The following is a 17,304-nucleotide window of genomic DNA, read 5'->3' on the forward strand; positions in this document are numbered from 1 at the left end:
CTCCAAGTGCCAGTATTCCTCTCAATGTGACAGCTGATAATGCACATATATTTCCTCAGTCCCCAAGGTTGAAGCGGGACTGCCCCAAGTGAGATTGATCGGGAGAGGATAGTGAATGGGCTGCTGTTATTCCTGTGCTTCCTGCTCTGGAGCTCTGGAACATCCATAGTTTCTTTAGTCGGTATGTTCCTTGTCCCTTAGGAAACTTCTTTGTCCTAATGGAAACTTTGGTGTCAATTTGGACTCTTCCCTATTCCTTGTCATCTATATTTAATTGCCAAGGCCGGTTCTCTTTTCATCATAAGATCTCTTATGCCCTTCCGCCTTTCGTTCCTGCTATTATGGCATTGCTCCAAGCTCCTACAAGTTGTATCTGATGTGATATACAGTCTCTTTCCTCTTATTCTACCCATATGTCAACTCACTGATTTCCTACAATTATTGTTTTAAATGTCTAGTCCTTGCTTAAATTTTTTATTGGTTCATCAACTACAAGGAAGGAGGAGTTTGGCATTCAAGACTCTTTAGAGTCTGGCCCTAGACTATTATTTTCATCATTTCTTCTGGATCAAACTTTAGATCTCAAACTTTAGTATGCATCAGAAATACTGTAACTTATTTGATTGCAGGCTGATAGGCCCCATGTCCAGACACATGATTCAGGAGGTCTGGTTTGTGGCCTGGAAATCAGCATTTTAAGTAAATTTCCCTGATAACTCAAGAATCACATATCCTAGATGAAGCCTCTGATCCACTTAAACTGAGTGGTCTGTTGATTGTCTCCTGACTGAACCACGTACTTCCAGCCACTACATACTTTCTCAGGCTATTTTGCTTAAAAGGAAAACACAGATTGCAATGGTCCTCGCCTTGAGGTTCACAATAATCCGGTTTCCAGTGAGGCCTGAGAAAGGCCACTCTTAACACCTTCCCAGATGAATAGGGGAAGTTTGACATTTACTGTGTGAGAACCACCACTCACTACTTACCAGTATGTATAGATACAGTAGAGGAAGACGAGATATAATATGTTAATAGGCTTATAAACCATAATGTACTATACAGATAGAAGATAAATTATATTAATTATCTTAATTAATTAATAATTCAGCATCTGTTTTGAGGAACCACTACGTGCTGGGCACTGAGCCTTGCAGTACACTCCCTCCAGCCGGAACATCAAAAAGCTGATGACACGTGGTGTACAAACTCATGTCTTTACTTCTAAATGGACAGAGCTTTAGGAAGGTGATCAAAGTAGCTGCACATAGTGACAAAAGACCCCTTACCTGAGGCATTCCAATGACCAGTGGGTCCAGGGTTTTTAAGACCTCGAGGCTTGTTTCTCGGACAGATATCTCTCCCTTTTCATCCTCTTGGGAGTTAGCTTTCCCTGGTTTCTCCTTTCAGAAATATGAAACAGGTGACTTGTTAACAATCTCAATGTTAGCCCCCTCTGACCTTTCTCAGATGTTTTCTTAGACTCTGGAGTGGAGGACACAGTCACTCCACTGAAGGGGCTCATGGAACCCAGTGATCTTGGTCTCCAACATCTAATCCCTGTTTGAAAGGGCCCATTAGAGGGATAGACCGGAAAACACACCTTTAGTTAAAATAGAAAAACAAAAATTTGAAGATCCTTGAAGTGCAGATAGTCCTTCTCCCTTAGGCCTGTTACCATTTTCCTCAGGGAAAAAGTTTTCAAAACACTGCTTTCCAGTGGAGTGAACTGTAATTTCAATTGTGACTAATTTGCTAAGATCACTGAGATCTTATGCAAGTTATTCCGTGTATTCATCCAATGGAAGCTGACCTCAGTTGCTATGGTCTGAATGTTTATGTCCCCCAAAAATCATATGCTGAAATCTTAACCCCTAAGGTGATCGTATTAGGAGGTGCAAGCTGTGGGAAGTGATTAGGTTTTAAGGCTAGAGCTCTCACATTTGGGATTAGTGCCCTCATGAAAGAGACCCCAAAGAGCTACCTAGCCCCTTCCACCGTGTGAGGACACAGTGAGAAGTCACCATCTACATGGAAGTGGGCCCTTACAGATGCTGAATCTTGGGCTTCCCAGCCTCCAGTACTGTGAGAAATAGATGTATGTTGTTTATAAGCCATCAGTTTATGGTATTTCGTTATAGCGGTCTGAGTGGACTAAGACACCAGCATAGAAAATATTGATGTCTCTTTTGTTTTTTCAAAAGCAATCCATTGTCTCTGCCCCTCTCCAGGCTATCCCCAACCCAAGCCTTTGGAGGCCAGGTCAACTGTGCTTATTACTGTGCAGCCCTCAAAACTGAAGCTCTTCATACCACATTCCTGTTGGACATTGAAAACTGGGAGAAGACATAATCAATCAATGGCCATCCTTCCCGCGCTTCGATGTAGCACTTTTCACACATGGTTTGGATGAGGAGGAGGGTAGAATTCCTTACCTAGAAGATCAATGCAATTGCTACATTTTACTATGTTTGGCAGAACAGAAATTTACCTTTTGTATTCTGTAAACTTCATGGATCATTTAGTGAGGACCTTTTCACAAAGGAGTATAAACTGAATAATGTTACTATAAATAGATAGAGCAAGACCTGACTTAATGGTTATGATTAAAGAGTCAACAGAAATGCTCTTCCTTAGCCAAAATCTTACTCCCCAGCTCCCAAGGACACATCCTCTATTACTAAATATTATGAAATATTGATAACTTTGAGCTAAAACACTACCTCACTTTGAGAATACTCAGTTAAAGATAGCACATGGAGCTACAGGTTCACAACTACTTATGTGCAATTTCAAAACCTAAACAACTCTCAAAACTAGAATTTTGTTTCTTAAATTTGGTGTCCACTCATTTGGTGGCAAAAAACTGTTTTAAAGCTATTTTACTAATAAATTGATCTTTACTTTTTATTTATCTACATTTTTATCTTTGCTTATTCTATGTAATGTGGATAAACATTATTTTCAGAAATATTAATAGATTTAGATTGTGGGCTACTGTAACAGTAATATTTTTCTAAAATCTAAAAAATTGTGAATTCTGAAATATCTCTGGCCCCAGGGATTGGAGTGAAGGATTATGGACTTGTGTTATAATATTTTTAATAATTTGATTTTAATTTGGTTTTTAGATTGCTTCTCTGGAGGATGGAAAGGTGCGAACCAATCCCTTAGTAAGTGGGTCTTTTGATAAAAGGTGGGAGAAAAAGGATAAAACGGAAGCAGAGCTATATGGTGGCCAAAGCAATTAGCATAAAGGCACTGAGTAGGCTACCTAAGTAGCGGGAAAGAGGCACACCTTCTCTCTATTTTTGCGTGGGGAGCTGGCCTTCCTTGAAGTATTGTGTTATTTTATTCTATCCTAGACTTTTCTCATAATTGTTCTGTTGGTTCAATCAGTTACTGGGCCAGGTTTTTTCATTTTTTTGTTTATGTTTATATATATATATATATATACACACACACACACATAATTTATATATATATATATACACATATATATATATAAAATCAGTGCATTGTTATTTATTGCAAAGCTTTTGTTATTTTAAACATAGTCATTGGTGATCAAAACCTCTAAGGAATTTTCACCTCTTCACTGACTTCTGCATAGGGTTTTTGTTCCAAACAAAATATGTTTTTTTATACAAAAAATGCAATAATTGCTGATTTTTCTTGATTTGTTCAGCATAAGTTGTATATCTTCTAACATGGAATACTTTAATCAAATAATCTGGAAATATTGAGCAATCTGCTATATTACAGGATTTTCTCTAGTGCTCCCTGGTTGGAAAATAGTATATTTATACTAAAAACAAGGTTCGGGAGTTATTTTTTGGAGGAAGATACATTATCTTTATAATTAAAAATTAATTTTTAAACTATCTGAAGATGATTGGCATAGTGAGGAGCTGGGCAGAAGTCTTTTTTCCACTGAGAAGCTTTTGAATTGTATGTACTTTAGGACTCAATCTTGATGTAATTTACCTATTTGGGAAAATAGAGTTCTTTTAAAAATGGAATTGATCACTGAGCTCTTCATAAAGCTGTCTCATAAGTAGATGCTTAAAGAATCAAAATCACTTCATTTATTCATAAGGCTACCATCAACCAAACAAAAGTCCCTATTCTCTTACTTTTATACTGAGGTCACCCATGACGACTTTGACTGTTCTTTCAATAGAAGTGATGTGATCCCTGAAATTGGGCTCTGAAAGACAGGGAGAAATTGGGAGGCCAGACTTAGTAGAAGTACAGTATGTTATAGGACTGATGAAAACTAATTAGAATTATGGTATGTGACTGCAAAGTCTCTTGTCTTTAACATCTTATGTCATTCAGTTCCCTTCTACTCTCTTCTTTTCCAGCTCTTTAAGGATGTTGACAGCTTTATTTCCAATTACATTTGTTCCATCTTGTTTAAAATGTTAGACTTCACAGTGTGCTCAATATGTCATGCCCAATGAATCAGCTCTAAATTTTGTGAGATTGCTTCAGATTTCTAATCCTCTGATTCTTCAGTTAATCACAGTGCTAACTGAATTTTTTAAAAAACAAACTATATCATGTTGTGCAAAATGAATTCTTATATTTTATTGAATCTGAGATATCATCAATTTTATGATGCACCAAAGTATTTTATATTACACCAAAAGAAAAGATAGTGTGTAATTATAATTAAAGATATTGTCAATTATAAGCTGAATTAGATATTATGAAAATATGTGCTTCTTGGAATTAATGAAATAAAGCAATTCATTAAATTATGCCCTTTTCTAAATGTACCAATCTCTGCAGAATTGCACACTCTTCCCACTCACCCCCTGTGTATTGGGCCATTTAACTAACCTACTAGATTTTCTAAATTGTAAATTTGATTGTCAAAATTCTACTCATCTTTCTCAGCTGTGTGCACCCCATAAATTTCATGAAAGAGGAGAGGCAGCTGGAAATGCCTATTTAAAAGGAATAGATTGTACAAGACTGAGAAGACAGTTCCACTTGCATATGATGTTATGTAAACATCCAAAAGACATAGGATAGGATTAGTCCTATAAGTTTTAATTTGTTTTTTGGTAGGAAATAAACTACTCTGGCTTCATCCCTGTTGCTTACCCTCAGCATTGATAGCCGATCTTAACAAAGCCAAGATTCCCACTCGAATAGCTTCATTATTACTTCTTATTTGTTCATCAAAAAATTCCACCAGGTCTGCGGAGTTGGAATGGGCTGCAGGTTTAAGAAAACACTAGTGTTGTAAGAACTCATTTTCATCTTAGGCAAAATTTTCATGTATGGGAAGACGGGAATTTCCTCGTGATGACTGCCAAAGTCACTTGTCATTTGGTAAATGGCTTTTTTTTTTTATGTCCGTGCTTCTTCAATTTCACAGAATTAAGTAAGCCCTTCGGTCACTGAGACAGCTTTTTATACCTAGGCTCACTTCTGTTCTTACCTGTGAATGGGGCCTTATTTGGAAATTAGGATCATTGCAGATGTAATCCAGTAAAGAAGAGGTCTTTAGAATGGGCTGTAATTCAATATGACTGGTGTCCTTATAAGAAAAGGAGAAGGGACACAGAGGCACAGCAAGAAGACCATGTGGCTATGTGGGCAGTGACTGGAGTGATGCTTCACCAGCTGTGAAGCTTGAATCCTGCAGGGGCAGGAACAGGAAGGGGGAGGCAGTGCCTGGCTTGGGGACAGCAGTTTGTTTTGGAAATTGTCAAAGATACAGTGAATTAGTTAATTAGGCTGGAGGAGGGAAGGAGAAGAGGAAAGTACAGAGACAGAGGGCTCAGTCAGGAGAGAATTAGAACATAATGAAAAGGTATGCAAAGAGACAGGAGAAGTGACGTATTTGAGAGAGCATAGAGTTGTGGTGGGAGGTACTGGATTGCAGCTGTCCTTGTCCTCAGGGACTGCTGGAGCACAGTCTTATATCCTGACTGTGGGACCTTGGTGCCTCCTATATAACCTGTGTCAGACTTTCTAACCAGGTGATGGAGGAGGTTGTGAGGTAACTGCACGAAAAAAAGGGAGACAGTGAAGGAGGGAGAGAGAGACAGGGAGTGACTGATGACTAAAGAGGCTTAGTACCAAGAAACGAACAGGGAGTAAAAAGGATGACGTTGGATTTGGACAGAGTTTCAAATAATCTCAAATACCAAGAAAAAGAAAAAAAAAAAAAGGCAATTTCCCATCCTTCAAGTTAGCAACAAATCCTGGTTTTCTGGGACTCTTCTGGTTTTAGAACTGAAAATTGTCTCTCTCTGGAATCCCCCCAGTCCCAGGCACCCTGGCACGATCGGTCACTCTACCTATCTGCTCCTGTTGGGAACTTGTGCGGAGAGGGGTAGGCACAGAATACTGTGAGCTGAGGGAAAATTTTGTGTGTGTATGTGTGACGGTAACTAATGAGACAGGTTGCACACCCTTTACCATTGTCATCATCATCATTTGGAGATGTTTTTACTAAAAACCCTCCGGATGCTGGGTCCTACCTAGAATGAGGAAACAGCTTGAAGCTTCGATTTCATTTTCCTTTGCTGGAGGCTCTGGAGCTCTGCAGATCTGAACGGGATGGAAGAGGCAGTTGGCAGATGTTCAGAAGAGAAAACTGGTTAAAATGAAACAAGCAGACTTGAGAGCGTGGTCCTCTTACCTGACTGAGTAAATTGATAAAGATGGATTTTCTCAAGCCCCTTGGAAGGCTGATGTTATAAAGGACGACTGCGGTCAGTATTTGTTTTAGACTCTAGAATGGAAGCTTTGGCAGGTTAGTCGGGGCTGCCGATGGAGCAGAGGCACAGGATGTGGAATGCAAGTAATTATGTACCATGAGAAGAACGAGCCCATAACCTTCCTGCAGTTACACGTTTTCTTTAATGATTCCAGCCCCTCTACCTTGTTCAGTGCCACAGCAGCTTGGAATGAAAATTCTTAATCCTTTCTGGAGTTTGTATCATCCAGCTATGACAACCTCTTTACCTCACATTCCCCAAGAAGTATTTAAGTTCAGCCACCCAAACAGGCATTTAAGTTCCTAAGGCCCTTTTGACACTAAATATCCTCCAGAATGGTTGCATATTGATTCTCTGACTCAGTTCCTTTATGGTGTGACTGTTACCTGAGTGATGTGGAAATCAGTCTCTCTGTCTTTGTACTGGGTCAGGAGCCAGGCTACCTGGCTCAGGGCGTATTCACAGAAGTCTTCCCGATGGAGCAGTAGGCTCACGGTGGGGCCATGGGCCTTAATGATGACCAACGTCTGGACAGGCAGCAAACAAATAATAGTTTTAATACTTGGTTATGCTTTTTTATACATTTCTCAGAGCACCAGAAACTTAAGATTAGCCCCCCACCAAAAAACAAACAAACAAACAAAAAACAACTCCTTACTGTTTTCAGTTCAGAAGAGGTTCTTTAAAATCTTTTAAAAAATGTTCAGGTTAAAATCATTGCATGAGGCAGTTGTATTTATATCTACATCCATATCTATATTGATAATTGTTTCAGTGCTTACCCTCTGTCTTACTTCTTTAACTTTTCTCTAGTAGTCACTTTCTTTTGATGTATTAATGAGTTAAAAATTTCTCTCATATTAAAAATCATCCATTGATTCCACATCACCTTGACCCCCTGTACTGTCGCTGCCCTGTTCTGTTCCTCTTCTCTTTCTCTTGGAGCAAAGCTTTTTGAAGGAGTGGTCTACATTTCTGTCTTCAATTCTCACCTCCCATTTGCCCCTTGATCCACTATAATCTGGTTTCCATTTGACACAGAAAACAAATAACTTCCAGGGTATAAAATATCAATGTAATCTATGTTGATTATAAAAATTTAGAAGTCACAAATTATTATGATGGAAAAAAACATATTACCTGCAGTACTCATATATGAGAACTGCTTGATATATTTTACTTAGACTGATTCTTTTCTACCTTTTTTTCTATGTATTATAATTTCCTAAAAATTGACACCACTCTAATATATAGTTCTATAGTCAGCTTTTTGTATGTAGTATTGTATGACATTTTTTTTTTTTTATCAGCTAAATTTTGCCGTACAACAAATGACCTTAAAACTTAGTGGCTGACGACAACGACCAGTTATTCCTCTCAAGACTGTGTCAGCTGGGTGCTTCTTCTGCTACACATTTCCCTGCAGTGGACTCTTTTCAAGATGGTTCTCGTTTGAGTACTGTAACAGTGGACTCTGTACATCTTTCTTTGCTTTTTGAAAATTTCTTCTTAGTCGCTAAGATCTCATTCTACTTGGTTCTCCTACGTTTTTAGTAGCACATTCCCAATTCCCCACCATGGGTTCTTCTTCCTTTTCTTTCCCCTTAATACTGATGCCCCCTGAGAACTCTACTTTTGGCACTTCCCTACCATACTCTTTGAACAACTCTATCCAAAACCATTTATTCAGTTGTCACACATAATAACGGTACCCAAGCCTCTATATCCAGTTTTTCTTTTTCTTCATAACTCCAATCCTGAATACCCACAAACCTACTAATATCTCCACGTGAATGTATCATGTGAATGTTAACCCCTTAAGTGTTTAAGTCAAAATGTCTATGTTAAACTGCCCCAAATTTGTTATTCCTGCTCTTTTTCTCCTCCAAATTAATGATGCCAAGATCACTCAAGTCAGAAATCTAGGAATCATCCCAGGTGCCTCCATTTCCTCATTATAAAGATCCAGTTGCTGCCTAGTCCAGTTGATTCTATCCTTCAGCATCTGACTCCACTGATTAGTACCACTGACACCACATTAATTGATCCCCTCACCATTTATGACCTGGAATATTTCTATAGCCTCCTGAATGATAGTCTTGTCTTAGTTCACCCCTAAATCCTATTCATTTTGAATGTTGATATCAGAATGATTTTCCTAGTACTCAAATCCTTGCTTAAAACCCTTCAAAAGTTTTTCATTTCTTAAAAAACAAAACTAAACAAAAAAATAAGACACACAAAAAGATCCAGTCCTGACTCCTGTGTAGCATTTGAGGCTCTTCATTATGTGGCCAAGGCCACCTTTCTGGTTTCATTTCTTTCTGCCTTTTATCTTCTTTCCCCTCTCCCCTTCTCCTTCTCCCACTGCACTCACTCAAGTGTGCGTGTCATCCCATCTCCAGCCTATGCTCCAGTAGGTTTTGTTCCCTCTTTAGGGAATGCAACTTCCCTGAGGGGAGCACCTTCATGGGCTGCAAGGCTCAGTTCCAGTGTCGCAGCCTTCCCAGCCAGGGGAGGTAAGCGTTTCCCTCTCTGGGCTCCCTTGCCACTGTGTGTACCTTTTGTCTATTTGCCTGGCTCTTACTGTGGGAAGTAAGGAGAGGAGCCATGACGTGGATGCATTGAATTTTGTTTTTCAGATGTCTTGAAGAAAAGACTTCTACAGGATATTTTAAAAGTTCCATGTTTGCCCATGATTTAACCACCCCAGGATGTTAGAAAATAAATGCTTTAGAAACTGAAAATGTAGAAAAGAAACTGAACTAGAGAAGGTGGTTAAGTATTGAGCCTTTTAAAATATAGCAGTGAGAGACCTAAATAGGATATATTTTTATCTACTTAAAAAAAAAATAGCAATTAAGCAAGACAAAGATGGAATTATATAGGTGAATGCACTTTATAATTTATTCTCTATAAGGCACTGCAGTATTTTAAGCAGCCAAATACATTTCTTTGGGTGTTATTTTATTTAATCATGATATTCATAGAGGAAATTTCTGTGGACTGCTGTTTTTCCTAATTAGTGACTCAGCTCAAATATGGGTTATGATATATAAGATGTGAAATAGCTAACATTTTATATATTTTGTTCATTTTATCATGTTATTGTTTTCTTCACACATTGGGATGTCAGATTTATGAATGTGAGGATTTTAGTCTGTTTAATCCCTGATAAATCCCCAGCATCTGGAACAGTGTTTGACATATCATGGGGATTCAATAAATATTAGTTGAAAGAATAAATAAAAAATTACTTAAAATAGGTGGAAGAAATTATAGATTTGATAAACCTCATAAATCCCAACCAAAATAGCATCCAAAAGAACTAAGCTTAATTATCATGTCATGAAGAGAACAGGAATTTCAACCAGCAAGGAAGGAAATCCAGCTTAAGACACCCTGAGGCCCCACTCACATGCATAGGTGAGGCCATGGGGGCCCATTTCTCCATTATATACCGGAACAGCATGAAGATCTTGTCAGAAAGTCGGTTGGCATCCAATCTGGGGTAAGGGAAGTCTCTCCAGTGGTTGACATACTTGTAAATGGCCTTGCTGAACTTCTCAAGGGCTGCATTTAGAAAACACAACCACAGACTGAGAAAATAAAAAGGTGGGAAGGACCACAAAATAATTTGAGAAGAGAGTACTGATGATTAGCAAATGTGTGGTCGTTTCTATACAATCTTATGACTGTACCAAGTAAACATATAGAAAGTGTTCAGCCACATTAGTGAAATGCAAATTAAAACAATAATGAGATACTACTGCATACATTCCAGAATGGCTAGGATTTAATACAGTCAATGCTAAGTGTTGCCAAGACAGAGGTGCAGCTGGTATTCTCACATATTGCTGGTGGGAGTTAAATTGGTGCAAAAACTTTGGAAAACTCTTTAGCACTATCTACCAAAGTTGAACATGCCTTTCATACAACCCAGCAATTCCAGTCTTAGGTGTACAGCCGTTAGATATGCCCACATATAGGCACCAAAAATCTTGTACAAGAATGTTTATATTAGCTTTCTTTTGGTAATAGCTTCCAACAGAAAATAGTCCAAATATCTCTTAGATATTTGGTAGAGTGGAAAAATGAATTGCAGTACAAACATGTAATAGAACACAGAAATGGCAATGAACTACAGCTACCCAAAACAACATGTGTGGATCTCATCAACAGGAAGAAATAATGATTTAGAAGTCGGGATTGTGGTTACTCTCGGGAGGAAACTTTAGGCGGGCTTCTGGGAACTAGTTAAGTCTTACTCCTTAACCTAAGTGGTGGCCACATGGATAAGTTCGCTTTGCAATAATAACTAATCAACCTGTATGCTTCTGATTTGTACGTTTTTATATCTATATTTCACTTCAATAAGATTAAAAGAAAATCAGCCTTGCAAAAATATCATTTGGGCCACTAATCCACGTGCATTTCTATCGAATGCATAAAATAATATTTTTTCCTTAAGCCCTCATGCTACCCATTTCATTAGATGATAAAAAAATTCATAATGCATTCCTTCAAGGAAACCTCAGAATACATAGAATACTGTGGAAAAGACCCTGAGAATATTGGTTTTAGAGCTGGCTGTTTATTGGCTCATTCACACTCCCTCCAAAGTCTTTCTGATTTCTTTGAGAATCTCCTGCTACACTTTATCATAATACCTGTGTGTGTGTCTCCCACTGGCCTGTAAGCAACACGAGAGAAGGGATGATGTCTTGTCAGTTCATGGCATCTGAAGCAGCCAACATAATGTATACTTTTTTGCTTATTGATCAAACAACTAGATTATGGCTGACTGGCTGGCAAAATGGATGTACGGATGGTCGTTACATTTTGTACCTTTTCTTTAGTGACAATCAGGCAAAAAGTTGCTTTAGGACCAAAGGGCACTTAGATAACGTTATAATACAAAGACAGAGAATTCCCTTATTAATTGCATGTTGATTTCCAATTTTGTTTTTATTTTACATTCTTGATTGTTAATATTGGAGGTAGAAATGCTATTAGAGGCTTCAAAGTTTATTTGCACGAACACAGTGTTATCAGTGACAATAAAAGTAGGGATAGTAAAAAGAATTGACAAGTGGGTCAATCGAGTGTAGTTGTTCAGGTCTTGGAGTCAGACTGATGTAGGTGACAGCCTTGGCTGTTGCACATACTAGCTGTGTGACCTCAGACAAGCTGTTCAACCTTTCTAAGCCTCGATTTTATCATCTGTTAAATGGAGGAGAAATGTCACCCTCTTAATGGGGCTGTAGTGAGGGTTAAATGAAATAATAATCTTAAAATATTCAGGACAGTGTCCAGCATATAATGAGTTCTCTCTATATATCAGATAAAAATGTTACCTTTATTGAGGACAGGACAAGAGGAAATGGAATAGAAGAAGCTTGGCTGATAGGTAAAGAAGACAATCCTGACAGCATGGGCTTTTAAATATTAGAAAATAGTAGTGTTAAGGTATGATAGAGTGGAAGAGATCTTAGCAATCACTTCTTCTAATGTTTTTAGAGGTAAAACTGGTACTGAGAGAAGGGCAGGGTCACCTGGTGGCTCAGTGACTGAGCAGATATGAGAGTCTAGCTCTCCAGACTTATCCAAGAAGCCTCCCTCTGCACTGAATTTTTTTTTTTCCCCCTAGGGATTCCAGGGCATATTCTTCTCTGTAGACTCTTAATTACTGTAGATGTTTTTCGGATTTGGGTAGAAGGGATTTGTGACCATAGTTTACATGCCTATTTTAGTTGATTTTATGATGCTAGTGTTTTGATTACTTTGTTTACTTATCGTTATTGCAGTGCTGCATTTTAATGAGGTGACAGAATTTAACCTACTAGTGCTAAGAGCTGGTAAGCTGTCATAATTATTGCAGAGAAAGTGTGATCTGGTTAAAGAAGGAAGCTAGTAGAATTGGAGGCTATCCAGGGCAGTGGAAAGAGAGTAGACTGGGTGCTTATAGAGACCCGGGTTTGGATGCCTCTACATCTCACTGACTGTGTCCCCACCTTGGGAACATTGCATAATTTTCATGACCCCCAGTTTCTCCCCTGTAAAATGGACTATGTGTATTTACCTTGCAGAATTGCTGTGAGGATTGAGTGAGATAACTCCCTGCAAAAGCGCTCAGTAAGTGGTAGCTATTATTATTAGAAAAGACAAGACTGGAGTGAAAGGAAAAACAAGACTAGTGCTCAATTGATAAGACAGTTCGTAGTCTGGTCTTAAGTGAAGAGGAAATTAGAGGGACACCCACCGGTACAGAAAGTCCTCTTCATACTTTCATCCTCGGCCAGCCTGAGCATGGTTTGCATGGTGAGCAGAGTCATCATCATGAAGGGAATACTCTGGGACACTGCAGTGAGGGGCACAAATAAGCATTTCAGGGCTGCATGGAGGAGATAGACGAGGGGCAGCAGGAAGATGATCTCCTCCGTCCCGCCCCGCCCCTACCTTAATGCCAGGCTGTGGTTAGAGAATCAAGGCATGGTTGATTTCAAATAAGGTACTAGCCATACAGCCACCTGTACCTCCTGTTTAGTGGCAATTGCGTATTTGGATAATTATTTCCTTAATGTCATTCTCTCCCACCAGACCTTGCCTGTGTCCATAAGGCCTAGTATTAGATGTATTAGGTGCTCAATAAATATCTGTTCAATAAAGTAGTATAGGAACAGGTGGTAGAGAACCTTACTTCATGTAAGTGTTCAGTAGTTTGCAGAATTTGCCATATGGAAAATGTGCTTCTGCAAACACAAAGGAAGATAAAGGGGAAGATGAGGACGGGAGAGAGTCTGGTAAAATTCAGAGCAGTCTGGACTCATGGCTGGTCAGCAGGCTAATGTGCTTATAAACAGCTGCCCACTTCCTTCTGTCAATATTCTTTAGTAGAGCAGAAGGTAAAGATGCTCTCCTTTCTGCCATTTGCTCGCTCCTCCTTGTGTTTTAGACAATTAGTCAAGGGTGGTTGTTTCCCAGAGAAAACGTGGTGAGTATTCCCCCAATACCATAGCTTGTTGCCAGTTCAGCTAGGGTTAGCACAACAAATTCATTTGGTAGCTCTAGGATCCTGAAGTTACTTTGTACTTCATACATCACAGAGTTGAAATCATGTGCAGCAAGAGACACCAGAACCTCACCAGCTAACATTCTGATTTCTCTGAGAATCTAAGGAGGAAAAGAAAAATGACAATAACAACTAGAGGAAGAGCAGTATGAGTCTTCATAAGAGAAAGAGTCTACATAATATTTAAAAGTTCCCCTGACTTTGGGATAGCGGGAGAATATGCTGTTATAAATCATGGCAAAAGACTCTCGAGTAAGTGTCAGTAGCTGGGAAAGCAGAGGTAAATTGAATTCACTTAAATGATTTTAATAGGGTTCTTGTAAACTTGGGGTCAACAGGTGTTTTCTTACTAATTGATCGGATACCATGAACATAAGATTTATGTTTTATGTTTAAGTGATATGATTTACTGTGGTTGAAAGATTAAAATGGATAGTGAAAGGAAATGGGCTAGGAGTCAAAAGATTTGGTTTTGTTGTTATCCTGGTGTAATTATCTTTGATATTGGAGATATTGGGAGGGACTTCTGCTTTTGGTGATGGTGATCTAGGTAAATTTAATCAGCCCTCCTTCTGATAAAAATAAAAATATCTGAACAAGATATTTAATAAATATTCTCATGAAAGCATCAAAGAGCTCACAATATAGAATGAAGTGAATTATTGAGTTGAGATCTTGAGAGACTGGGAATCCAGAGAAATAAACCCTACATCTGAGGCTGCATTGCAGCATCTTGGGGCTATAGTCAGAGTTCAGGGCCAAACAGTGGTGAGACACTTGTTGTCTCACCTCCAATCTTTTGGGCTAAGACCCCAAAGGGCTGCATTTAGGTAGAAGGTTAAATCGGCTCTCACATGAACTTCAGTTCAATTCTGAGTCACAGAATTGGCCCAGAAATTTCAAGCCCTGAGAGTGATCATAGATTGTTAGTGTTCTTGGAAAGAACAAGCAAAATTTCTTTCTGGAAGAAAATAATATCATCTTAGAAATCAAATAATTTCTCCAAATAATTCTTTTTTTTTTTTTTTTTTTTGCTGCAATGTCTACTAGACAATCCAAAATAAGTAGGCATGTAAAGAGATAATAAGTCATACAAGAGCCAAAAAACCTGGTTCTAGTAACATGTTCTGTCAATAGATAGCTGTGTTTGAAAAAAATAAATCTAAGTACCTACTTCCTCATCTAAAAGGAGGGTGGATAGTGTGACCTCTAAAGTCTTTTTTAGCTTTGCCTCAGTTTCTTCGTCTGCAAAGAGGTAAATAACTGATACAATAACTGTATCCAAGTTACCATGAAGGAAAATAAAAGTGATTTGTGGTCCTGGCAGCAGTGCAAAAAATCTTATGGACATCCCCATGAGTGCAGTTGGGTCACTTAAAGACCCTGCTGGAGGCCCTGATGCTGATTCAAGAACCAAACTTACATTGTCGTCTCTCATGTCCTTAGAAGCATAATAAATCAACCGTTGGACAATTGCATCATCCAAGATGTTAGTATTCTGAATAATAGAAGCGAGATGACTGTAAATGTCTTCCTGTGAACATACAAGGGTATACACAGAAATTTGCGTTGCAAAAATAAAGGAATCAGATGAAGTCCAAATGAATAACACTATTAAAGTAAGCAATGTATCTTCACTACACAGTGAATTTTAGATATCTTAATCAAGGCTTCGCAAACATAATTTACATCTTTCGGGGTCAAAGGCTTATATGCAGAACACAGTTAATTCTAAAAACTATTTTAATCCGACTACATTTTTATGTCAAGATCTAATTAAAGGCAGGAGCAGACTCCGAGGCATATCAAAGTCTCTTGAAAATCATTACTACATTGCACTCAGGGCAACGGAAGTGCTTGTCCCTAATTGCTGTTCTTACTACTGAGTAATACACTGTCATTCCCAAAACGGCTGCTAAGCTATAGAACTGGATTTTATAGGAGATTTATAGGCCCCTGTTTCACTCATTCCTCTGCAGAGAGGAGATGGTGAATCCTTTTGGACAGAGATGCAGCCTTCAGGACTCATGTGGCTTCACTAGATGCTACACGTGAGGGCTCTTCTAAATCTTGTAGGTGGCTACACGTCTTCTGGAAGATGAAAGAGAGACTGGTGTTCTGCAATCTCCAACAGCCTCAACATGTACCTCCAGGTACTGCACCCACGTATGAAATAACTTCCTTTGCATGACTCCTCATGGCTGGTCCTTGGAGAATTTGAGAACAAGCTACAGTTTGTCTTCGTGTTCTTCCCTGTGAGTACTTTCAGAGCCTGCCTGTCTGTCTCTTTGAGTCCTCTTGCTCCATGTGCTTCCTCTGCTGTCTGCAGGCTTTGCTCTCTTGGCAAAGCTAGCAATCATGGAGCCCTTACCATGTTCTTAGAGCTGTGCTGGACCCTTTATCTGGAGGTAGCGGACTGAATTATGTTCCCCTAAAACTCATTGAATCTTGAATTGTACCCCTCAAGCTTTATGTATTAGAAACTTTGATATTGGAGATATTGAGAGGGATTTCTGCTTTTGGTGATGGTGATCTAGGTAAATTTAATCAATGCTCCTGCTGACCCCAAAGTGACCCCATGGTGACTGTTAAGAGGGTGGGAAATCCTATTATGCTAATGGAAAGGTTGAGCCTTGAAGAGGTGATTAGATTGTAGGACCATGCTGTAATGAACGGATTAAAAATGGTGGTCAGGGGTGTGGTTCTGAGGGCTTTAAAAAGAGAGTGAATGAGGAGATTATGCTCTCTCTGCTCTCTCTGCTTCCACCATCTTGCAATGTGAGACCACTGGGTCACTGTTGCCACCACCAGATGGACTTTGGACTTCCTAACTTCAGAAACTGTAAACAATAAATTTCATTTTCTTACAAATTACCCAGTTCCATGAATTTTGTGATAATCATCAAAAACTGACAAATAAACTGGAACATGTCATTAATGCAAACAAACCTCTCAGTTAGGCACCACTAATCTACTTATTTTATAGATTAGAAAATTGAGTCACAGAGAGCTTAGTGTGGTTAGTATTAAGTGGTGACACAGCACTTTGAACCTAGCAGTCTGACTCTTAGTTGGCACCTTAACCTCCTGGTTATGATGGCTATTGTTATTTCCTAACCCTATTGCTATTTCCTAATATTTGTATGTGACCCACCATACAAATAATTTGGAAGTGCCTGTTAAAAGTCATATTCTCTGGTCCCTTCCCTGGAAATTATCCTTCAGTACTTCTGGGGTTCAGAGATCATTCCCCAGGTGATTCTCAGTGTTTGAGAAATGGTGCTCTATGGGAAAGTTAATTCCTACTGAGAGATTAACGTAGTGGTTTTCAACCATGCCTAAATGTTAGGATCATTTCTGTGAACTTCAAATGCCCAGGCTCCTCACAGATTGACCCAATCAGAATCCCTTGTGGTGGGACCTGGCCACTGGTATTTTCCCAGCACTCTCTAGGGGATTCCAATATACAGTCAGGGCTGAGAACCACTG

General features: G+C 38.9%; 1 protein-coding gene across 1 annotated transcript in view; it reads right to left on the reverse strand.

The window, feature by feature from the left end:
- Positions 1-17,304, reverse strand: part of MROH2B (maestro heat like repeat family member 2B) — a 63,594-nt gene that overhangs the window by 44,344 nt on the left and 1,946 nt on the right. The window contains exons 3-13 of the mRNA XM_063087337.1: positions 15,239-15,349; positions 13,757-13,916; positions 13,006-13,104; positions 10,162-10,316; positions 7,130-7,270; positions 6,665-6,757; positions 6,504-6,573; positions 5,116-5,229; positions 4,137-4,210; positions 2,313-2,435; positions 1,290-1,403 (exon numbers count right to left, since the gene is read on the reverse strand). Of these exons, the coding sequence (XP_062943407.1) occupies positions 1,290-1,403; positions 2,313-2,435; positions 4,137-4,210; positions 5,116-5,229; positions 6,504-6,573; positions 6,665-6,757; positions 7,130-7,270; positions 10,162-10,316; positions 13,006-13,104; positions 13,757-13,916; positions 15,239-15,349 (1,254 nt within the window). The remainder of the gene's footprint in view (positions 1-1,289; positions 1,404-2,312; positions 2,436-4,136; positions 4,211-5,115; positions 5,230-6,503; positions 6,574-6,664; positions 6,758-7,129; positions 7,271-10,161; positions 10,317-13,005; positions 13,105-13,756; positions 13,917-15,238; positions 15,350-17,304) is intronic.

The sequence above is a fragment of the Cynocephalus volans genome, chromosome 2, assembly GCF_027409185.1.
Source record: "Cynocephalus volans isolate mCynVol1 chromosome 2, mCynVol1.pri, whole genome shotgun sequence".
Taxonomy (NCBI): Eukaryota; Metazoa; Chordata; class Mammalia; order Dermoptera; family Cynocephalidae; genus Cynocephalus; species Cynocephalus volans.